This window comes from Hakea prostrata, chromosome 11 (genome assembly GCF_041222555.1).
Source record: "Hakea prostrata isolate BN-2017 chromosome 11, UWA_Hpros_2, whole genome shotgun sequence".
Classification (NCBI taxonomy): Eukaryota; Viridiplantae; Streptophyta; class Magnoliopsida; order Proteales; family Proteaceae; genus Hakea; species Hakea prostrata.
Genome location: NC_142610.1, coordinates 13,274,062 through 13,299,319, shown reverse-complemented (window position 1 = coordinate 13,299,319; position 25,258 = coordinate 13,274,062). Strand labels below are relative to the sequence as shown.

Genomic DNA, 25,258 nt, shown 5'->3' with positions numbered 1-25,258 from the left:
TAACTCAAAACCACTGTGGTGGTTCATTTTGGTTTTTAACCCGGTCGAATGGCTGATCTTGAAAACTGGTTTCAAAAACCATGGTTTCAACTGTTCCAACGGTAAAATCAAAAGTGGTTGGCTATTTGAAAACTGAGTACCTGATGACCCTTTTAAGATTCACAGCATTTACAACTTCTGCAAATCATAAAATAAAAGAAAAGTAAATGGTCTTCATGATTATGATGACAAAGCCAAAGGCATCAATTATGGATCCCACTTTTTTTTCTTCTTTTTGTGATGAATTGCTTTAAAAATCCTAGGAGATCAGAGATTCCACTCTTCATTACTATTACTTTTCTAACTCTAAATTTTAAGCTTTTCTGTTTGGCTTTTTCATTCTCACAGCTTAGCATATGACAATGGTGTCAAGACATATTAACTCTCATAATTAATTAAACATTTGTCTTAACCGAATGTTAGTTTGCTCAAGAAAGGCATTGGTTTTTCAAAATTCAATTAACATACACTGCATCCATAGGGAAAAAGAACTTTTATTATATCAGAAGAACATTACAATAAAGATTTCTCAATCAATCGTCAAAATAACATTACAAAAACTCTAACCCAAATAACCCATCAAGTTGAATTGTACTATACTGACGATCGGGAAAGACATGAGTCTGGATCCTCACCCCGTCGGGAGAGCACAGAGTGCTCCCTGACGGCTTCCCGACCACACAAACATGTGGGGCCCACAGGTGAAAAACACTTTTTGAAAAAAATAAAAATAAAAAACTTCAAATTTTCACCTGTGGGCCCCACATGTTTGTGTGGTCGGGAAGCCGTCGGGGAGCACAGAGAGCACTCTGTGCTCCCCGACGGGGATGAGGATCCAGACTCGAAAAACATCAATGATAGGCTTTGGACTTACGCCTTTGTTTCCATCACTAATCTCACAAGATATGTCGCTGGATAGCCTACCAAAAAAGATTGGTGTGGGTCAATCTGTAAATTTGGATACAAGAATTCGAGTCACATATAGCAGTATATTTACCAATATTAAACTTGAAGCTTAAGTATTGTTTGACCAAATCAATATGAAAGGCTTTGAAATCAATCCACTAGTCCAAGGCATCAATTTTTTTTGTTAAGAAGTCATGATAATTAAGAGCAATTTTGATTAATTCACAATTGAGATTAATTAATCTACTAGCTTTTTGTAATTATTGGAAGTAGGCCAAGATTTAAAAAAGAGGAGGTGAGTTCATCAAGATTGAAATTTTAGGCTGGCAACCTAACCCAAAGACTCACTTATGAAAAGATACCTAATTAGTTGAACTTGAAAACTTGAGGTAGTTAATAAAATATTTGTTTTTCTTTGCCCAAAAAATGGAAGGTATAACCTCCAAGTTCTCATATCTGAGTTTGTCTTACTGAAAACATCATAGATCATACATGTTGACTATTGGTTGAATAGAATTCAAAAAAAATATGTTAACTTAGGTATAAAATTTACCCAAAAATTTGTTGGAACTCCATTTCTCACCCTATATTAAACCTTTAGCTTGAGAATAGGGTGTTAGCAAAAGCAATGCAAAATATATAGACAAGATAAGATTTACATGATTCATTCAAAGGCTATGTTTACAATCAAGCAAAAATATATGTTCTTGGTAAGGCCAAAAATAAATGAATAAAGAATTTCATAAGATAAGATTTACGTGATCCACTTGAAGACTATGTCAACGTTTCAACAACAGCAAGACAAGATCTCCGAGCAATTTGGGACTTAAAACCAGACATTTTGGATAGTTTGAAATTGTAAACGATTTTCATACCAATTTGGTGATGACAGACATCCAATAATGATGACTTGGTCTGTTTAGACTCTAAAGTGAACCTCCGAAACATTTTATATGGTGAAAATCGATCTTCATTACAACAATAACGATCGCAACAATAGTACTACTCCAATATCATGATCCTTTTTTCTTTCAAATAGAAGGATCCAAAAGAATTGAAATATTTAGATTTCTATACTCATTACCCATAAAGCATTAGGTTGAGTTAGCACAAAGTTCAGGGTCTAAAAGCTCACATATAATGTCCCAGAAGAAAAACAACTGACTCACCTCCTAAGCATAGACCATATAGTGAATACCCTAGAAATCATTGTCCAATAATTCGAAATTAAATCAAAATAGTACAAAGAAAAAAAGTGAAAAATTTATAAGTTTACAATATCAAATATATTGACACGTATTCCCTAGTAAAGAGAGGACACAACACCTTATAGGTTGACACAACTTAATAAAATTGATGGAAAATAAATTAGACCCATTAAACTTCAAACTTCTAACTTCTATAATTATGGTTGAACTGTTCAAGTTCTAAGTTCACAAAATTCAACTCAATACTGTTGTGAGGACTAAAAATATTTTTTTGTGAAGAATTTTTTTTCTTCAATCTAGAAATTTGATAAACAAACAAAAGCCTAGTATGGCATTTTATAGGATTTATTTTTATATAGAGGAGAACTTTAAAAAAGAAAAACCCTTAGATAATAATTTAATTATTTATTCATAATTTAAGTAAGTGGTGGGCTCAATTCTAACCATTAAAGAATATTGGATTCAAAAAGTGAGGGTATTTTGGACATTTTATAGGGATAAAAAAAATCATTAAAAATTTGATTCTGGAGAGAGATAGATCCATTCTGCTCTTTTTCAGGTTTCCGCCTAAATTCACGCCCTGACCACCGTCAAGCCCCATGTGCCCGTTGCTGGCTGTCACGTGCCCATGTGGGTCCAGTCACCCAATCTCAAATGACCACATGGGGCCCACAACACCTACCTTCCACGTGGCACGTTGTCATTGTTTCTTACCCGCCCGCAACCCTTGCTCTTTGCGAAATTGCTCCCCAGTCGAACAACGGTGGGCATATTATCGAAATTACAGAAATAACCCTTCAGCAAAGAAGCTCGCCGTCCAGATGTGAACGCGTGGCTGACGTGTAATGGTTCTGTGGACCTCTTTATATGACTGTTAGATCAGAATCTTTTACGCGGAGAGACAGAGACTCTTTCTTATATCCACGGTTGGAATATGAAGTTCACGTTTTTAGAATATTCTCTATTCCTCTTTTATGTTGGTTGACCAGTAGGTTTGAAAATTATAAATGTCACGCGCGGTGGTCGAAAGAGACTTCACGTGTTTAATTATGTTCAAAAATGTATTGCCGAACCAGTCCTCCTCCACCAGGAAATGGTCATAGCCTTGCACACCATCATCTTGCAATGAGATAATAATATATTTTTTTTTTTTTTGGTAAAAGAGATAATAATTAAGTCATAGTACAAAGAGCTATCACTAATTGTTTCACAAAACATTTATTTTTTTTGTTTTTTTGGTAAAATATGGAGTCAAAATAGAAAAGTAACCAAACGTGCCCTAAGAGTGATTTGGAGTACTAAGAATCATGAAGTTCTTTGGGAAAGGACGGCAGAAAGATCTTTCCATGATAGTTTCTCAGGGCTCAACTTCTGCTGATTTTGACCTTAATCGTCCATTTTCGAAAAATATGAAAATATTCTTTTTTAAATGGACGGTCGAGATCTTGATCTCGATTGTTCGTTGTAGGTGTTGTGCTATTGTTACGCAGCACCCCCAACAAAATCCTAGTTTTTAATGCCATTTGATTGAAATCATCTAGATGTTTTCAATGTATTTTTCTTTTTCTTTTTTTGATAAATTTTAATGTATTTTTCACCAAAAGAAAATATTGGAAATGAAAAGCTAATCAATTACTTAATAGCAACCGATAAGAACTAGCACCCATACCTTTAAACCAAATTTAGAAGCACTACACATTTCTCTTCCTCTTTTGGAAAAGTTCACTTAGCATTCCTATTTCTAGTGCTTTATATATAGTGTATAATTAGTCTTTGCTTGTAAGCTAGCAACATTCGAAACCCATCTCCACATAATTTTTATGGGTAATTTATGAGATTATATTCTATTGATGGAGAAAATATAGTTTTAGCTCTACGGTTCGCTCTGGGTCTAGTCCTTGCTCTTGAGACCAAAACAAAGTGAAAGTGGGCCGCATCTGAGGACAGGAAGCTACCTTCGACGATCAAGTTAGTCCAGGCTAGCAAATCAAAAACTCCAATGAGGAGTGTCAACCCCAAGAGAAAATGAAGAACATGCTCTTGAAGGGTTAGAAGACTAAAGAGAGTAGTGGCTGTAATGTTTTGAGCTTACCTCGTTCAAGTTTGGCAAAGTGTTATATAATATTGATTTATACCTCAAAGATAGAATGCTTCTCAGCCTTTGGATGCTCATGTCATGAGATGATGGGTGGAGATGGCTTTTGCAGTTTGAGGACCCGAGACGCGAACAAGGGAGTCACCTTAGCCGTCAAGGGTTCCATTAGGGGGGACGCGCTTGTCGTGCCTTTCTGCCGATGTGACTGATGCCCACAAAGAGGGGTTGAGCAGGATGCCACCCTAGGGCTCGAGAAGATCCTTGAGTGTACATAGATTCTGATGTCTACAGCAGGGACACTGAGCTCATTTAATATGGTCTTGCCACATGGAACCCTCTTGCCAAATCACGGATTGGGGACCGATATGGGCCTTTGAATTACTTCTCGGTTGGTGGGTTTTTGGTGAAACATTTAATCAAGGAAGAACTCAAGCATAGAATGTTGTCAAGGGTTGGCCCCAGAAACCAGTTCTTTGGACCATACCAAAATGTCAATAACATATTCTTACTTAAGTTTTTCTTGAATTGGAAAAAAAAAACAAACACTTAATTCAAAATATCAAAAGAAACTACTAGACAATTTATTTTTTATGTAGAAGTTCTTTCATCAGCAAATACTAAGACACTATTTATTTATTTATTGCATGGATCATCCTCCTAGGGATCCGATACCACTTAAACTATTGGCCACCCTTTGTACAATAAAAATCTGCTATATATTAGTACTCTTTTGAATACTCTCATTGGCCCACATGTCACTGCACAAGCCACATGATCAGACACTTGATTATTTTTCTATTTATATTTATAACTTTAACACACGAAATGAAATAACCATTTTATATATAGTTAAAGAAATTTTCTTGGTCAAGCATTCCTTTGCGTCGAAAAGAAAACAATCGAGAAGATAATTACACCGATAGATCTATTTTCTTAATATTCATGCTTGAAAAATGCCAATGGAAACAAATACATTTATTGGAAAATGCTTCAACACATATGAGAATATGATACGGAGCTTATTATTGATGCTAGTTGACCATTACAAAACTATTGCTTATAATTAGATTTTCCTAAATCTATAATTAAATATTAACATAATCATAAATTACAATTCAGTCTTTGTCTCTTTTTTTTCTTGGCTAGACAATATTGATTTTTTCTATTTAATACTCCATTAAAGTATACATGTTAGAGAAAAACACTAACAATGCTTTTAGGATTATTGACTTGTTAATCATAGTGTACATTGCATATGAGACTTGTTTTACTTAGTCATTTTATTATTATATAAATCATTTATTATTACGTAAGTGACAATGATTTTTCATTTCTCACTCTTCTATATTACTTCATTATTATTTTTTGACAAATCAAAACATGAATATGCAACACCCTGTCAGTGTTTACCATATCAGCCTAAGCTTTTCACACGCAAAATATCATTTTTCTGTCCATTTAAAGTTTTATAGTGAATGATTCAAATTCCATCTCCTAAGTTGTTTTCTAGTAAAATTCTTTGTAAATTCAAGTATACCTTTTATCATTAAAAAGTTACTTAAAATATAAATTAATATATTAAAATAAGTTAATATAGTAGAATAATTAGACCAATGATCTAGGATAGGGAAGAGATATGTAATAGTTTCATAAATTTTATTCTCTCATACATCAACATGCAAAGTAATTTTTTTTAAAAATCAAACATACTTACATGTGTTTATGTTATCTACCACATTTTTCTTTTGTTTATTTGGAGAGGTCACACTTTGGTAAGTTTGAGAACTATATTTATTTAGAGCCTTAACTCATCCCTTAGAGCCGAAACTTATATTATTTATGTGGACCCACATAGTCAAAACATGAAAAAAAAATATTCATTTGTATATATCTACTTTGTTATGTGAGAAAGGTATAAAAGAGTATAAAAAAAATTAAAAAAAAAAATTATTGATGTATTTTTCATGTTTTTGTTTATGAATATGGCAATATTCAGTCCTGATTAGATATGTTAATTCATAAATATAAATTCATGTTAGCTTTACAACTAAAATGAGCTATAAAATTGATGGGTTGCTAACAATCCAGCTATTAACAACTTAAAATTGATTAAAATTTAATTAACTTGTTTAATTTTTTTTGTTTGAAGAAACCAGTGCGAATGGAAAGAAATTTTAAATTGAAAGAAAACCCTTCCAGGATAAAATCATACAATAGAGAATCTTTGGTCAAGTTAGTGAGGTAATCAAAAACGAGTTAGAGAAAGTCAAGACACACTATATATACAGGGTGGAATCCTCTTAGATATCTTATAAGTTTAGGAAAACCAATCAAGTGAATCCCCTATATTAATAATTTATTTCTATATAATTTATGTTGAATGATAAATTTACCAAACTACCCTTATTATATTATCATAAACAATACATGCATGCAATAGTATCCCTACACCACTAGATTGTAGTGTGGATTGTCTATATTAGGGGTGTCAATGTTGGCTCTTCGGTTCGCTCCAGATCCAGCCCTTGTTCCTGAGATCAAAGCAATGTGAAAGTGGGCCGCCTTTGAGGACGGGAAGCCACCTTTGACGATCTAGTAAATTCAAGCTAGCAAATAGGGGACTTCGCTAAGGAGTCAAGACCCTAAGAGATGATGAAGATCATCCTCTTCAAGAGTTAGAAAGCAAAGAGAAATAGTGGCTAGAGTATTTGCGTAGAGCTTACCCCTTTTCCCCTGTGAGGCGAGACTATATCATGGATCCCCTTACCCTTTCTTCCTGACCTCTTGGTAACCGTGTGAGACAAGGATTCTTACAGCCGCCACTGTCCTTCGGCGTGTAGAATTTCGACAGAGATCTTGTCGTCCCTGGGCTTGAGGAGGCTTCAAATCATCCTAGTTGCTGAGGTTGCCTGGATATCCGGCTCAAGCACGTGGGCCCCTTGCCACGTAGGCCCTTTGCAAGGAATGAACTGGCTCGAGGTTTCTTTAGTCGTCTTGGTCCGGTTCCAGAACTTATCCCTCTGGTTCGGTGATATCCGCGACCACAATATTATGTTTTCTTTAATAGTCACCTATAGAATTGATCCTAAATGTACAATAAAATTTTCGATACGATACAAGACAATACATCTCTTAAAATCCATCATTAATCCAGTTTGAAATTTGAACCTTTGATGAGAATGTTCCAAAGCCGTCAACAATGCCAAAAGTCATGTGATCGCATCTGACGGCTGAAGACAGCGAAAGATCGGCCGTTAGTCCGATGGAGACGCCCAAACTTTTTAGGTCCTCTCTTCCGGCCGTTTGGTGGGGTCCACCGAAGTGCCCCAAAAAAATCCAATTCAAACGGTCTGAAAAAAGCAAAAGACGACGCGCTTTATACACGGGCGCGTGATTTTTTGGGTTTCTCAAAATCCGCAACAACAAACGGTAGCGTTCCTGTAAATCCTTGGGAAAAGCAGGGGTAGTATCGGAATTTTAGTACCTCGGGTCGAACGTTCCTTCCTTTGAACATTCGATAAAATAAAAAATAACATTAGAGCAGTACAGCGAAGAGACAGTAACCATGCCACGTCAGCAGATTAAGAATCATGAAATCCGCGTGTTATACGATGTTTCCTATAAATGCTCTATTACTCGATTTCTGCCTTTTCACACTCTCATCTCACCTTCATTTGTGAGAGAGAAAAGAAAAAAACGAAAAAGAAAAAAAATCAAAATTCTCAACCAGACCAGAAATCTCTCTCGTCTCTGCTTCATCTTGTCTGGAAAGAATCTCTGCAACTTTTTTTCTCAGAAGCTTTTGCCTTCGATCGATCTAGGAGACGCCTGAAAAAGGGCTTTGTTTTTGAAAATTTTTGGAGGGATTTAAAGATTTTTCTTCTTTTAGTTGATAAACAGCTCCCATTAGTAGAAGAAGAGGAAGTCTCATTTTGGGTAAGATAAGATCATGGGTGTTGGAAATGGTTAAGACTTTGATAGTACCGATCTTTCGCCACTGAAGCTTCTGACGTGTTTTGTGTGCATTTCAATCCAACTTGAAGGTTTCAAGGCGGAAAAAGGTGCTGGAAAGAGGTGTGTTTCTGAACTCTAATTTTCTTCTGGAGTTGGTTCTGCTGCAAATATGTAAATGTGGTTTTCTGTGTGGTGATAGGCGAGTTCGGTGGCTTCTGTTTTTTTTTTTTTTTTCTCTCTCGTTTTTTCTTTTTTAGATTGTTATTTTAAGAAAGTCGACGTATGGTTGCTTAATTCTGGCTAGGTTTTGGTTTCTCATTTGGAAGTTCTCTAGTCTGAGTTTTTGGAGGGTTGAGGTACGAATCTGTTCTGGTTTTTCTTATACATAAAACTTCTCTGATCAGATCTCCATTGAAGTTCAAAGTTACTAAAGGTTTGCTCTTGCTGCCGCTGTTTAAGCTTTATTTTCGCTCGCTCTTTGTTTTGTCTAAGTAACGTTTTAAGCCTTGTCGCCATTTTCTGTTTTCCTCTGAAATACTTGTTTGGTAGCTTCAAAATCGATTCTTCAAGGATGAGGACTTCTGGTACCTTATACTTTTGTCAAGATTTTGACTGACTTTAGTTCTAGGAGTGCGTTTTCATATTTTTTTTCAACACGAGAATTGCTCAAAGGGTTAATTGTTTTTTTGGGTGAAATTTCAGGATCTGGGTAAGATTTCAGTATGTCAAAGAGGTTTCAGCCAACAAGGTCGAATCTATCGACAACATCTGATACTTCAGAACCACAACAGGGCAGACCTGCAATTCCTGCACATGTGACCTTTGCTCGGAGGACTTCATCAGGGCGCTATGTTAGCTACTCGAGGGAGTCGAATGACCTTGATAGTGATGTTGGTAATCCTGAATACATGAACTACACGGTTCACATCCCACCAACTCCTGATAATCAGCCTATGGATCCATCCATCTCACAGAAGGTTGAAGAGCAATATGTTTCCAGTTCCCTTTTCACTGGTGGGTTCAACAGTGTCACTCGAGCTCATCTCATGGATAAGGTGATTGAATCTGAAGCAAATCATCCCCAGATGCCTGGTGCCAAGGGATCTTCTTGTGCTGTACCTGGATGTGATGGTAAAGTCATGAGTGATGAGCGAGGCCAAGATATCCTTCCCTGTGAATGTGATTTTAAGATTTGCAGGGAATGCTATTTTGATGCTGTTAGGTCAGGTGGTGGAGTATGCCCTGGGTGCAAGGAGTCATATAGGAATACAGATTTAGCTGAAATGGATGCAGAAAATGGACAGCCACTGCCACTGCCACTGCCACCACCACCAGGGGGGTCCAAATTGGAGAGGAGGTTATCTTTGATGAAGTCAAACAAGTCCATGTTAACGAGGAGCGAGACTCGGGACTTTGATCATAACCGATGGCTGTTCGAAACCAAGGGGACATATGGGTATGGAAATGCTATATGGCCTCAGCAGGGAAGTGTTGAAGAGAAGGATGCTGGGTTTAATGAGCCCACAGATCTAATGAATAAACCATGGAAGCCACTTACTCGTAAACTGAAGATCCCAGCTGCAGTCATTAGCCCATATAGGTACTGTTACTAATTCTTTTCCTGGAAAATTTATTATTAGCAGAAAGGCATATATGTTATTTTCATGGTGATTTTTTAATTGCATGGGCCTATATCAAATTATGCTCTGCTTATGGATGAATTTTGGTTATTGACATCATCCTGCTTAATGCTTCATTTGTTAAAAGATTTACTCCAAATCAAATGAGTGATAATGTGAGAAGCTAAGGCCTTCTTGAAGGCATAAGTTACTGGTATTACAGGTCAGACACTTCAAGATTTTGCTAGATTTAAACTGTAATTTTTCAAAAACTTCGGATATTATCTAAATAATTTGTACAGTTGGTGAATGCAATGGCTATGAGTTGTTGGCAAAATCAATTTTAAGAGCTGCATGAAATGGGAATCACATAGGCCCCCATGACTGGAACCTTTGGAAGATATTGTGTGCAGGTTGAAAGGGCCATCATGCTGGTATAAATATATGTATGACAAAATATAAGGTCTAATGACTGACATGTTGTAATTTTTTATATCATTTATGCATAACAGTCCTTGTGATTTCTCTTGTCAAAGATGATTTGAAAACAAATGAGAAATGCTTTTTGCAACCTTCACAAGGAGGAATGCTTATTAATCTGAATTAGTTGTCCAAATTCTTTGTCCTATACCATGATACTGTCAGGTTGATAATCATGATACATACTCTGGATTTGTCATATGAAATAATCAATGTCATAGTAGTGCTTGCATAATGATGTGTGTGGACACTTCTTTGCTGCCTAACTTTCTCTCTACTTTCCTTACAGGCTTCTAATATTTGTTCGATTGATTGCTCTTGTTCTATTTCTGTGGTGGAGGGTTGCAAATGTAAATACAAATGCAGTCTGGCTTTGGGGTATGTCTGTGGTCTGTGAGATATGGTTTGCCTTTTCTTGGCTACTTGATCAGCTGCCAAAGCTCAATCCTGTTAATCGTGCTACGGATCTTGCTGTGCTAAAAGAGAAATTTGAAACAGCTGGCCCCGACAATCCCACTGGGAAATCTGATCTCCCAGGCATAGATATCTTCGTATCTACTGCAGATCCTGAGAAGGAGCCACCTCTAGTCACTGCAAACACCATTCTGTCAATCCTCGCGGCTGATTATCCAGTTGAAAAGCTTGCTTGCTATGTTTCTGATGATGGTGGTGCTCTTCTTACCTTTGAGGCCATGGCTGAAGCTGCAAGTTTTGCCAATTTGTGGGTTCCTTTCTGCCGGAAACATACCATTGAACCTAGGAACCCGGAGACTTACTTTAATCTGAAGAGAGATCCTTATAAGAACAAGGTGCGCTCTGATTTTGTCAAGGATCGTAGACGCATTAAACGTGAGTATGATGAGTTCAAGGTCCGGATTAATGGCCTTCCTGATTCTATTCGTCGGCGTTCTGATGCCTATCATGCTCGAGAGGAGATCAAAGCTATGAAGTTGCAGAGACAAAATGCAAAAGAAGATGAACCTGCAGAGTCTCTGAAAATCCCTAAAGCTACTTGGATGGCTGATGGAACACACTGGCCTGGTACGTGGTTGCATCCTGCGATGGAGCACACAAAAGGTGATCATGCTGGTGTCATACAGGTAAAGATTTCATTAAAACTCATTGTCTTATGGTACTTCATTACTACGATGCTTTGGGACAGTTTATTGTGGTTGCCTCCATATTGATTTGGTGGACATTATCTTCCTAGGTTAAACCCAGTTATCTCTATTTTAATACTTATGGAGAATTTTTCCCTCCACTTGTACTTCCTTTTTAATTTCCAATAAACCAAAGAATAACTAAGCTGCTTCTATCAACTACAGGTGATGTTGAAGCCTCCCAGTGAAGAACAATTACTTGGTATTGCTGATGACACAGCGCTCGTTGATCTCTCTGAAGTGGATATCCGACTTCCAATGCTTGTCTATGTTTCCCGTGAGAAACGGCCAGGATATGATCACAACAAGAAGGCTGGGGCCATGAATGCCCTAGTTCGGGCCTCCGCAATTATGTCCAATGGCCCCTTCATCCTCAATCTAGATTGTGATCACTATGTCTACAATTCCCAGGCAATGAGAGAAGGCATGTGCTTCATGATGGACCGTGGTGGTGATCGCCTTTGTTATGTCCAATTCCCACAGAGGTTTGAGGGTATTGACCCCTCTGATCGTTATGCTAACCACAATACTGTCTTCTTTGATGGCAACATGCGAGCCCTTGATGGTCTTCAGGGTCCTGTATATGTGGGAACTGGATGCCTTTTCCGCAGGATAGCCATCTATGGCTTTAACCCACCTAGATCGAAAGATCACAGCACCGGTTGCTGTAGCTGTTGCAGCTCTCGTAAACGTAAGTCTTCAGTTTCAAGTACTCCTGAAGAGAGCCGGTCCCTTCGAATGGGAGATGATGAGGATGAAGACATGAACCTTGCTCTGTTTCCCAAAAAGTTTGGCAACTCATCTTTCCTTGTAGATTCAATTCCTGAGGCGGAATTCCGAGGTCGTCCCCTTGCTGATCACCCAGCTGTGAAGAACGGACGTCCACCGGGTATTCTGAGAGAACCACGTCCTCTTCTTGATGCTTCTACAGTTGCAGAGGCAATTAGCGTCATCTCTTGCTGGTATGAGGATAAGACTGAGTGGGGCAACCGTGTTGGGTGGATTTATGGGTCCGTGACAGAAGATGTTGTGACAGGATACCGGATGCACAACAGAGGATGGAAATCTGTTTATTGTGTGACCAAGCGTGATGCCTTCCGAGGGACAGCCCCAATCAATCTCACTGATCGGCTTCACCAGGTCCTCCGATGGGCCACTGGCTCTGTTGAGATTTTCTTTTCTCGCAATAATGCCCTCTTGGCCAGCTCAAAAATGAAGTTTCTGCAGAGGATTGCCTATCTTAACGTTGGACTCTATCCCTTCACGTCTATCTTCCTCATTGTTTATTGTTTCCTCCCCGCACTCTCCCTCTTCTCTGGCCAATTTATTGTGCAGACCCTCAATGTCACTTTCCTTGTTTTCTTGCTTGCCATCACTTTGACTCTTTGCATGCTTGCTATACTGGAGGTTAAGTGGTCTGGTATTGAGCTAGAGGAGTGGTGGAGGAATGAGCAGTTCTGGCTTATTGGAGGCACAAGTGCTCACCTTGCTGCTGTCCTTCAGGGGCTACTGAAGGTAATTGCTGGGATTGAGATCTCATTCACATTGACATCCAAGTCAGGTGGTGATGAAGATGACGAATTTGCTGATCTCTATATTTTCAAGTGGACATCACTTATGATTCCTCCCATCACAATCATCTTTGTCAACTTGATTGCAATTGCTGTTGCATTCAGCAGGACTATTTATAGTACCATACCACAATGGAGCCAACTGATAGGTGGAGTTTTCTTCAGCTTCTGGGTCCTGGCACATCTCTACCCTTTTGCCAAAGGTTTGATGGGAAGAAGAGGGAGAACACCCACAATTGTGTATGTCTGGTCAGGTCTCATTGCAATCACCATCTCTCTCCTTTGGGTGGCAATCAGCCCCCCTTCAGGCAACACTAGTGTTGGTTCTGGATTTCAATTCCCTTGATTCATTGTTTAAAAGGTAAACCATGTTTTATTTATTGTATCCTTGAAATTCTTTTATTTGCCTTAAGGCCATTGGTGACTCTGCTGTGGTTCCTGAAACCCATTTAACTTTTCTGTTCCAAAGTTCCTTCTTTGAACTTTTACATATCCAGAAGTGATGTCCCCCAAATGGAGATGGGGTTGTGGATACTGCTTATGACTAGTGAAATTTTGTTGCATTTTCTTATTTCTAGTGTTTTCCTTTTCACTGGTTGGGAGGGGGGAGTAGTTCCATTTCATTGTGACTTCCATTTGTAATTTCAGGAAGAAGAATGACAAAATAAAACTAAAATTGAATGCTGCTCTCCGCAGATTCGTATTCAACATTCATTATGAACATGTTCAGATTTTATAGTTTCTGGGCTGGGAAAGGTTTTCTTACATCTTCCAGAAATAGTTTCTTTCATGCCTTGGGTACCAGTGGAAACTTGAAAATATGAAGAGAGTGGATTTGGCATCTTATAGGAGCCATCTTCAGTTCTTATTCAGTTTCAATTATTAGCTAATGGTTTTTTAATCTGTATAAATAATGCGATAAAAAAAAAGTCTATTATTTGTCAACTTCTGACTGCTCAATGTTTTATTCCGAAAGTTCAATTCAAGTGAAAAATAAAAATCTCATAAAAGAATTAATAAAAATTGATTTTCAAAATAATTTGATGGCTAAGACAATTTTAATCTATAAAAAAATGACATTTTGTGTTTTTCTCCCGCATTAAAGAAAAGATCAACTAAGGCTAGTTCTTGAAAATGGTTTTCACTTTTCAGTACAAATAGTTCCAGTAAAATTAATTTGGTATTGAAGTAACTATTTATCTTAATATGTTAAAAAGAAAATTAATGGTAATTAAATATATATAAAAGAATTTTGGTAATAAAAATGATGGAATATTTTTTATTTTTTTAATGTTACAGGAGAAACAATTGTAAAATAATTTAGGTCAAACCTCAGCTAAAAATTATCCTATATGAAATGACATGATTATTATCTTCATTAAATATTTTATTTTAAAAAAAATCAATTATCTAAAAAAAAGTAATGTGATAAATTATTTGGAAAGTGTCAATCAGAATTAATATATTTTTTTGTAGAAATTAAGTTCTAGTAAAATTTGTTATCAGCTAATTCCATTCTTCTTGACATGGAAGGACATAGGAATATTTTTACCAGGGGTGATTCATGTGTGGAGAATTATTTGAAAAAATATTATGTGTATAGGGAACACAAGATTTGAGCCAGAATAATGGTGCTGATTCAGACAATCAAGGTCAAACTTGCACCCCTAGATTGTGGTACTAAAAAATAAAAAACATGATTTTCAAATTCGAAGTTTGATGAACATCACTGAGTATCGCTTAGAAAGGTCAAAATCGAAAGCATTTTGGCTAACGGTGCACTAGATCATGTATCCATAACCTCAGAAAGGTCAAAATTGAAAGCATTTCATAAATGAATCATCTTTTTTTCTTTTCGACAAGAACTAAAAAGCAACTTCATTAAATAAAATAGTTTAAGACAAGAAATCTGGACAATACTAAGGAAATATCAACAATAAAGAGAGGTGACTTCCACCATGATCTAGAAGGGGAGAAGCGACGGGCTTCCTTGCTTACAAAGTCAGCAAAAACATTGTTATACCTAGAACTAAAATTAAAGTGCACAAAAGTGAAGTCATTAACAATCTTACAATTTCAAAAGTCAAACTATGACTCATCCAATCAAGTGACTGAGTAAGACCTTGGAAAGCAAGCACCCCAGGTAGGCAATCCGAATGAACTTAGATATTTGAGACCCCAAAGATTTGCCTAATAACTGTCCATCTCTAATTGCCCAAAACTCCATAAGTGTAGCAAAGCTTCATAAACCATTATTTCATTGGGTAGCAATAAAACCTCCTTCGGCATCCCAGAGCATGCATCTCTGACCTCCATTGACGTAAAGTAGGAAATAATCCTTTCTTTTTTTTTTTTTTTCTTTTTTTTTGGGTAAGAAGTTAAAGACTTCATTCATAAACTAAGAAAATATAGACACACAAAAGAAAGGAAAAATACAAAAGATAAATGCATGAAAACACAAGGTTCGGTCCGAACCAAGGAGTGGAAATTGACCAAACTGTCGTATATGCAATAGACAATACCATCCAAACTAAGTAATGGGTCAAACCCAATAAACATTTAGAACGAGAGTTGTAACAATCACAGCAACAGTTAAGCACAATGGATACGATATACGATCATCTATTACCAACGCCCAAAGAGGGGTAGACAAGCCACAAAGGCGGAGAAGGACACGCCACAAGGGTGGAGACAGAACACGCCACAAGGGCGAAAATTCAGTTGTTGTGGTGGTAGCACCGGTATTGTGGAGAAGGTTCTGAACTGCCATCCATCGTTGGCGTAGATGCAGAGACCAGCAGCACCTGCAGAGCTCGCCGCAGCAGAAAGTTGCACTTCCAGATCTGGAGTTTTTCCGTGGGATGCACTAAGGCTCGCTTCAACCTAATTTTTTATCCTTACCAAAAACTTCTAAAAACAGAGAGACAAGGATGGAGAAGAGAGAAATAGGAGACAAAGAGATGGAGAGAAGAGAGAAACAAAGAGATAAGGGTGGAGGAAAGGAAAAGACCGGAGAAAAATGATAGAGGGAAATAGGAAGAGAGGCGGTGAGAGAGACGGACAGGATGCAAGGGAGAAATAGATCGAGGCAGAGAAAGAACCAGGGAGAAGACAGGATGCACCATGCAAAGGGCTATAAGTGGTGTTATAGCTATCGTGATTATCAGCCATAACAAGACATTGTGAGTGTTGCAACTTGCAATGGATGCACCATCTGATATACTACATGAATGTACTACACATTGCATTTTTCTCTTTTGTTGTAAGAAAGCATTCTATTGAGTAGAGTGGGAGGAGCACTTGAAACAAAGGATCAGAGGCCAAATGGTAATTTCTGAAATGGACTAGGCCCTCTTGGCTAAAGTATCCACTAAAGCACAGGCTAACCTTGGACTATAATTAAGTGAAAAGTTCTCTATCTTCCTTATACTTACTCTTGTTACTCTTATTCCCCTCTCAAAAGTTTCATCTTCGATTCCCAAAGAAACTGAACTTCTATCTCTTCAGACGTGTCAATTGGGCAAATACGTCCATAGTGACTAGGATGGATATCTCGTATCCGAAAACTAGCAATTCGCCCTGTCAATCTATCTTGACCATTCACCCCCCTAGTTCCCTGACGCAGTAGCACTCTAGTTCCGTCCTTATTCGCAAGAAAAGTATCTGCAAGTGAAAGGTTGCCAAAGGTCGCTTGCCCCTTATAATTTGAAATGGTCAAATTTCTCCATCCAAAATTGCTTCTAGCAAGCCTTCCTTGATATTGTAGCATCCTTCCTAAACAATGTATGTTGAGATGAATAAATGAAACTTAATTTGGTCGACATTAAAATGAGCAAGTTAGGTCCATTGAGGCCCACATCATAGCCCAATTTTGAACCCATTGAGGTGCACTGGGCTGTTGGGTGGGCCGAAGCCTGGCCGAAATTATGATACAAGAAAGTCCTTGTTGGTGAAGTTTTCCAAAGCTGCCTGTCCTACGAATTTTTGTTCGCTGCTGCACAAATATCTCTCGCTGTTTTTGTGGTTTTGACGGTGAAGGTCTCTTGAGATCACCCCGGCCCATTCCCACCCTTATTCACAAAACCCCTTCATTTCATTCTCCTGCCTCGTACCCTAGCTCGGAAAAACCTACTTTTTCTCATATCATGAGAACACGTTTATCGAACACCCTTTTCTAAACAAATAATAGTCTCTCGAAAAATGAAAATGTAAAAATGTTTTTTCACATGAACCGGTCTCCAAATAGAAACATCACCAAATACATACTATGGAAAGAATAAAACAGTTTCGAATTATACCTTTCCCTACCTTGTTCTCCTATTCAAATAAAATATTTCTGCTATCCATAGACATAGGGCTACTGTTGAGACTTGAGAGTTCATCAATTATCCTCATGAAAATATGAAAAAAATTCATGGTTTTATCCTCCACAGCTGAACCTCCTTAATTTTCTATGTTCTCTTTCTGTCTGTGATTGTTTGAAATTCAAACAGTTTTTGTTTTTTTTAACAAACCTCAGACAAAATAAAGAAAGAAGGCAGGTCCACAGGTTTTGTCCCAAAACAGATGGATTGATCTCACAAACTTCCCATTAATTAGAAGTTAACAAACCTGTATGTATTCCCAATCAAAGTCATCTTCAACTTTGTCTTTTCTCTTCTAAAAGCTTCTCCATGTCCACAGAACTGTTCTTAACAGCTAAGACACAACCTAAAGAACTTGTATGGAATATCCAGCCTCTTCTTCATGCAGATTCAGAGAACCAACAGAAGGATTCATGACAGCTACCATTACCAAACAACCCATCAAAATATCAGGCACTCATTTCTAGCTACTACCTCTTCATGGAGATCCTCTCTGGACTTCGATAGAACCCGTCACAACTAGCATGAACTAGTTGCTCCACCGACGTTCAATATGTCAAACTAATAGGAAATTAGGTCTAACATGAAAGATGCAACAATCAAGCCTAACCCAGTTCAAACTATAAATAACCCTCACCTAGATCTATTAAATAATAGATTTCAACTATTATTCTCACTTTAGCCAACTACATAGCTCAAACCCTAAAAACCCTAATTCCCGAGGTGATGTTGTTGTCTAATTTGACTTAAGCATTGGAAGCAACTACTTGATCCTTGCAGTTGGCTCGCTCTGACTGTTTGCACTTCTTGGATAAGCTTTGCCCGATCTACCAATGCTCGACTTCAGTTTAGTAGGAGATTCGATTGCAATAATTTCCGTATAAATTTGTAGGGAGAATTCTTTCATTGGAATATGCATGATAAGAGACGTATCGTCTTGTATCGAGTATTGTATCGCTCTAGCTAATGTATTTTAGTGTAATTCAATGGAGAAACGTATCGAGATGTATCGTATCGATTGAGTCAAATATGGATGCGTATCGGCTAGTATCGCATGATATCGTGGAATACTTTAAACCTTGCTTGTCACCAACGTATGATGGTCCTTATCTTTTGTGTATCCTTTTAAGTTCTTTTATTTTATTTATAAATGAATGATGCTCGTTTTACCAGAAAACAAAAATATTCCAAAAAATTAAATAATATTTTATTAGTTTAGAATTAGTAAATTTAAATAACTAATAAATGGAAGAAAAAAAAGAAGAAAAAACCCCACTATACAAATGAACAACCATATTAGAAACGGGTCGGGTTATGGGAAGCAGAAACCCGATTCTTCTTAGAATGGTGATGGTGGCGGCCACCAAACTTGACCCGCCCGGTACTCTTGAACTTCCGATCTGTTAATGGATCCACAACACATTCCGGTAGACTGACTGGGTACCGAGCTTTGTCATGGCAATGAGAGTAGTACATATACTTCCTCCGAAAATTCATCATCGCCGACCGCCGTGCCGGTGTAATAACCGCATATTCGGCTTTCTCCAATTCAGCGGTTTTCTCGGAGCATCCATCATTGAGTGTTTGTTGGATCGGGTCGACGGGGCAACCTTGTAAGGCTAGATCTTTGAACTCTGCTACAAAGGGTGCGTACTTGTAATTCACCTTGTACTTGCCACCGGAAGTTGCCCAAGTCGATGCATCCCATATCGTTGCATATAATGCCATCGGCTTCGACGGATAATCGCCGCCCATGGCGTCGTTTCGCACCACCTCCCTGATTGGGACTCCATCGACGTAGAAACTGCAAAACCATGATAACAAACTACTTCAATAACAATCAAGGCAATCATGACCCGAACGAACAGTTTCATAACCGGGTTATAAGTTAGAACCCGAATTAGGCATTTTATCTTAATTACAGTCCCCATCCTTGAATTCACGACAATTACCCTTAACCCCATTTTTAGTGTCATCAAATTACTGATTAACATCTAGCTCTTAGTTTTTGCCTCAATTACAATCACACATTGTGTTCATGGAATAGGGTTTACTATTTTCTTTTTCTTTTTATTAGTATATAATGATAATATCTAATTTTTTTAAACTATTTTTTATCGAATAAATTCATAATATTTGTCATCATACACATTTCTATATGGCTCCAGATCATTTATCCTTGAGTCTTCCAATCATAAAGAAGCAAGGGTATGGAGAGCCCTAGTACCTAGAGTCTGAATCCTCTACTCATGAGAAGCAGAGGTTTATACTCTCTTTACAGTTCTTCACTATACAATAAGAGTAGAGCCCATTTTTGGATGTTGACAGAAAGAATTAGGGGTGAAACTCCAATGAATTCAACGTAATCAAAAAGAGCACAAACCTCAACCGCGACCGTTAAGGTACCCGACTCGGTTATTTGAATAACTCGATAATCGACTCAATCTATTTATTTTGGTCATAATAAACCTCAGTGGCCCATCCCATAATCATTTGGCTTTCCATATGAAGTTGAAGCAAAATTTCCATTAGAATAGCTTGAAAATCAAGCTATGCAACCAATCCCCTAGTGGAAATTGCTAAATGCCACTCTCACCCAAAAAAAAAATGAAAAAAAAAACTACTAAATGCCATTAAGGAACATTGGACACCAAGCATGTTCACTCGTGATAAATGCATGGCAAAATAGGAATTTCATGCAGTGATATTAGTTGTAAAGTCCCGTTTGGCAACTCATCATATGAGAGGAGAGAGAGAGAGATTGCGTACATACATGATATTTTGGTTGGTCCAGAGAATGCTGTACTGGTGATAATCTTTTGTTGGGTCGAACCAGAGAGAGTAACGTTCTTCTCGTCCTCTGCTGGTGCTTCCATTACCATATACGTTCGTCTGAAATCTCCATTCTTTCCCATCAACGTTACCCAAGAACTCAAAATCTAACTCATCGTGTGTCTTCGCAAACACGTTTGCATTCGATGTCTTTTTCCATGCAATTCACATCAGAAACCGAAACCCAAATCAGAAATGATTCTTTAACCATTAATAGAACTTAATTTCTCTCAAAACCCAGATACTTACATAGAAGGCGACCACAAGGCCGGCGGTATGACCTGCCGGAAGTTTGATTTTGGCACTGTAAAATCCATGCTTGTAGAGCTTCGAGGAGACGAAACCAGACCCTGAAAATTTTGTTTAAAGAAAACTGTTTTAACGGTCTAAGTAACTGTAGAACTTATCGGAAAACGTCATCGGAGATAGTGAATTACCGGTGTATTGGTTGAGGTGGAGGTTGACGTTCTTGCCTTCCGGTGAAGGCTTAAGGTTTGAATCACCAAACAGAGGAGTGTAACCTTCTTGGAATGTTATAGTGGGAACGTTGAAAGCTGCTCTGGCTATGGAAGTGTAATAAGCAAGGAATAGAAGGATTGAGATTGGATAACGCAAACCCATCTCTGTTTTCTTGTTTCTTCTCTGTTCTTCGCTTCTTCTTCTTCTTCTTCTTCTTCTTCTTCTCTCTCTCTATGTGTTAGTAAGTTACTGCGTTTCATGGATAGATACATATACATATATATATAGCTGGACTAGAGAACTGGGAAAGGTTGTTGTCAAGGGTATTTCCGTCATTTCACGACCAAGGAGGCGTGTGAAGGCTGATTTCAGTTGATGGTCAAGACTTCCACAATTAAGAGTAAGTTTTGGTTTCTTTGACATTTTGCCGCGTCCATTATTGACCAGAATACATCCTCAACGTTTAGAAGGGTATTACCGTCATTTGGAAGATGAAACGAATAGAAAGGGGGCGTTGAGAAGAAGCAGAAAGGGTATTTCTGACATTGCGCAAGGACCAAGCTTCCTCAGTAAGAAACACGCTTTTGGTTTAAAATCAGAAAGTTACTCAGATTTTTTGGGCAATACGGTCTGCGTGGCGCCAGGTTGGATATAAGAATCTCAATTATTGCTGACACGTCAGCAGTGATGAGTCCACGTTGGCAAATCCTCTACTGTACACACTGAAGACTGGACAATATCGTTTCGTCACGTCTTAGTTTCCGTTAAGTAACGCCGTTAGAATAGACCGTTGGAGTGGTCAATAAGTTTTGGATTTAGCTTTTTCTTTGCTTAGTTGTACTTGGGTGAGCCATCCAGTACAGCTGTACATATAAAGGAAGTTTCTTTTATTAGGATTTTATCTTTATACAGGGGTATAATGGTCGTTACACATGCGTTTTTTAAAAATTTATTCTCTAAAGTTGAAAGTTATTCTTGGTTGTAAGAATTGTTTTACGTAAAGCCACGTGGGGTCCACGTCGAAACAATATAAAATCACAATTTTCTCGATTCTGTCAACGCAAACCTTTGTGTTGCTTCATTGTATTGGCTTCTTTGACGGGACCCACACGTGGAAGAATCTATTCTCTTTCAGTTGCCTTTGTTGGCTGCTGCCCATGGCCGACGTGGATAGTTATCTATAATTTAGAAAAAGCAATCATCTTGACACGTGTATGGTTATTTTGGGTCACGGGCAAGAAAGGAATATTAGTTGAATTATAGATAAGATTGTTTATTATAATTTTCTTTAAAAAAATTCTTTTAAGGGTTGGTGTGATTTGGGTTCAGATTGGGTTTAGTTTGGTCTAACGATTTAGATTCGGGTTAAATTGATTTTCAGACCATTATCAAATTGTTCGAGTCCATTTCATGTTAATGCTGCCTCTCCATAAACCAACCTCTTTGAATTGTCCCATAATGGATCACATTTTTAATGGTCTGGTTCGATTCGAACTGCGGTCCATTCGGTTTAGACATGTTAGTTTGGTTCGATCCTATAATTGAAGATACTAGAGGAATATGTTATGTTATAATAAGTCTCTATGACAGCTATTGGCTCTCAATCTCCAAGTGTATCAATGTGCTACAATGCTTACCTAACAAACATTTCTTGATTCGGAAGGATTTCTTTGGAATTGCATGACAAAGAACACAGTTGGTGAACCCTCCATCATTGAATTAGGTTTCCAAACTTGATTCTTTCTGTTCATTTAAGTAAGTTTAAAATAAAAAATTCTATATATTTTAGGGAGTTGGGGGAGAGGATTAGTTAGTAAACATATCGATTTTGCACTGGCCAAAACAAAATCCTGCAAATAAATGATCAATTCCATCCAAAAGAGTAAGCCAATTTGCAGTCACTTCATGTCTTTGTTGTCAATTTAAATAATTACAATAGCTTGGAAGATGTCGAATCGAATCGTCGTTGCTTGTCCGACGATTACTACTAAGGATGTAAGTTTGACTTCGACCACTTGGCCCCTTTGACTCTGCGATGAGCCTCAACGGATGTTGAGCTCAAAATTCTCATTTTGCGACTCTTCCGAGGTAGATCATGGCTACGTCAAATTTGTGGGTCCGACTAAGGTAGAGTTAAATGTTTTATAGTGGATGGGTTTTATTCTTTCGACATTCCACTATTGACCAAAATACCCTAATTGTTTAGAAGGGTATTATCGTCATTTGACTGATCAAACGGATGGAAGAGGGTGATAAGAACCAGAAGAAAGGGTATTCTTGACATTTTGCTAGGACAATCATACTTTTTTTTGTTGGTCCCTAAAGGACCAAAATTCTTCCTTGATAAGAAACATGGTTGTTTAAAATCAAAGAATTTCTCAGATTTTTTGGGCATGTTTGATCAAATCTCTGGATTCATGAATGCGAGATTTATACCCGTTTTGTTGTGAAAATCTCTAAATTCATGAAATCTAGATATTCATCTTTTACACTAAAAGCGTGAATCTATAGATTTATGGGTGTGGGGTGAAATGAAATCCAGAGATTTCATCCCTACAATAAAAATGCAAAATATTTATACATTCACAAAAATCACTAATTAATCCACAGAAATTTCTAGATATTTGAAATCTTCATTCATGTAACCAAACAGGCATTTAGGGAATTTAATCTGCTCGGCGCCAGGTTGGATATAAATAATCATTTCTGACACGTGGCAGTGAGAAGTTAACGTTGGCTTTTGTAAATGCCAAGTTGGCAAATCCTCTGACACGAATTGGTTTCCGTGAGCTAACGCCGTTAGGATATACCGTTGGATTGGCTAGTAAGTTTCCTTTCGCTTTCTTTTGCTGACGCACCTCCGTTTACGTGTCCGTTAAGTCACAACTCACTAAAAAGGTTAAGTTGGGTGAGTGAGCCATGCAGTACAACTGTACACATAATAATAGAAGGAGAGAAGTCTCTTTCCATTGGAATTTTATCTTTAGAGGGGGGTATATTGGTCATTACAGCATGGTTTAAAAATTAAAAGTTATTCTTGGGTTGGAGAATGGTTATACCTAAAATACCAACCTTGAGCAACAAAACCTCACGTGGGTCCCAAAAAAAGACCCGCACGTGTGGGGTCCACATGGAAAACATGTTCAAATCAAAATAACATAAAAAAATTCCGAAAAATTTCTTGGTTCCGTCCAAAGGAAGGAAACTTTTGTTTTACTTCATTTCATTGGCTTCTGTGGGTCCCACAGGCGGAAGAATCTATTCTCCCTCTGAGCTCTGTTTGGAAGGTAATGCCGTTTTTCGGCCGCCGCCAATGGCTGACGTGGAGAGTTATCTATAGTTTAGATAGGACAATATTTTGACACGTGTCTGATTACTGTGAGTCACCCATGTGTTGGGTAAGGAAGGAATATCAGTTGAATTCTAGATAAGGTTGTTTTTAATATATATAATTTTTTTTATGGATGGAGAAATTTAGAAAATTTAATTGTTTTATTATGGGACTTAAAGGTGTCCATAGTTACATCGATGATGGTTTGGCCAAACGATTTATGTTTTTGAGACCATTATCAACCCGTTTTCAAATCGTTTCAATCCATTTCATATTGAAATTGCATTTTGATCTTGAGCTTTGCCTCTCGAACATCTTTAACGTTGCTAAATCACGTCATAATGGATTGAGCTTTTAACGTTTCAATTAAGTTAGTGCTTCAGTCCTCAAACCTATATCTCAACCAATTAGCCTAGGCTAATTGGATTCGGTCTTAATGAGCCGGTCTGGTTCGGTCCTATGATCGACACCCCTAGGTTAGATGTAGATAAGGGTCGTGATAATTGGAGGTACAGAGAGAATATGTTATGTGGTTGTGATTAGAGGTATTGATAGAATATGTTTGGCGCTTGTTAAAGCATTAAATTCTTCCCTAAACTCTCTGGGTTGGTGTGCGGCTGCCCCAGTGGAGGAGATTTGGTCCCTGACCCAATTCTTTACCATGGTTTGCTTCCATTTGTTAGGAGAAGAGATAATCTCCTTGTGGATTTTGTGGCATTGGGTTATCGCCTATCGAAAGCTTAAGATGTCTAGAACATGGTGGGTACAACTACCTTTCTTTATTTCTTATCCTAATGTAATTAGTGTTAGGAGGTTTTCTTGTGATTTGTTTGAATAAATATAGTGCTACAGTGCTTACCTAACAAACAAAGCTTGATTAGGAAGGATTCTTTGGAATTGCATGCATTGCATGGCAAGAAACACAGTTGTCAAACCTCTATAATTGAGTTAGGTTTTCGAACTTGATTCTTCCTATTCATTTAATTAGGTATAAGAAAACCAAAGAATTTTATATATTTTAGGGAGTTAGGAAAGGATTAGTTAGGAAATATAAGGATTTTGCACCATAAGTTTTTAGAAGTTATGGAATGAAAACAAGTCAAAACAAAATCCTGCAAATGAATGGATCACTTCCTTCCAAGAGAATAAACCAAATTGCAGCCACTCCACATTGTAGTGGAGATGAAAAGAACACAACTCCAAAAATGTTTTAGATGATAGGAATATATAAATTGGCATT

General features: G+C 37.7%; 2 protein-coding genes across 2 annotated transcripts; one reads left to right on the top strand and one right to left on the bottom strand.

The window, feature by feature from the left end:
• The first annotated feature begins 7,893 nt into the window (after window positions 1-7,893).
• LOC149000183 (cellulose synthase-like protein D2) lies at window positions 7,894-13,844 on the top strand. Its single transcript, XM_089139631.1, has 4 exons — window positions 7,894-8,322; window positions 8,905-9,802; window positions 10,591-11,401; window positions 11,627-13,844. Exons 2-4 carry the CDS (start codon window positions 8,925-8,927, stop codon window positions 13,376-13,378), a joined length of 3,441 nt encoding a protein of 1,146 aa, XP_088995757.1. The 5' UTR covers window positions 7,894-8,322; window positions 8,905-8,924; the 3' UTR covers window positions 13,379-13,844.
• A 4,699-nt stretch (window positions 13,845-18,543) lies between these two features.
• Window positions 18,544-20,927, bottom strand: LOC149000182 (putative xyloglucan endotransglucosylase/hydrolase protein 30). The gene is made up of 4 exons (XM_089140923.1): window positions 20,666-20,927; window positions 20,478-20,578; window positions 20,170-20,378; window positions 18,544-19,200 (listed from the first exon to the last, which is right to left on the bottom strand). The coding sequence occupies exons 1-4, from the start codon at window positions 20,847-20,849 to the stop codon at window positions 18,693-18,695; spliced, it is 1,002 nt and encodes a 333-aa protein (XP_088997049.1). The 5' UTR covers window positions 20,850-20,927; the 3' UTR covers window positions 18,544-18,692.
• Between the last annotated feature and the right edge of the window lie 4,331 nt (window positions 20,928-25,258).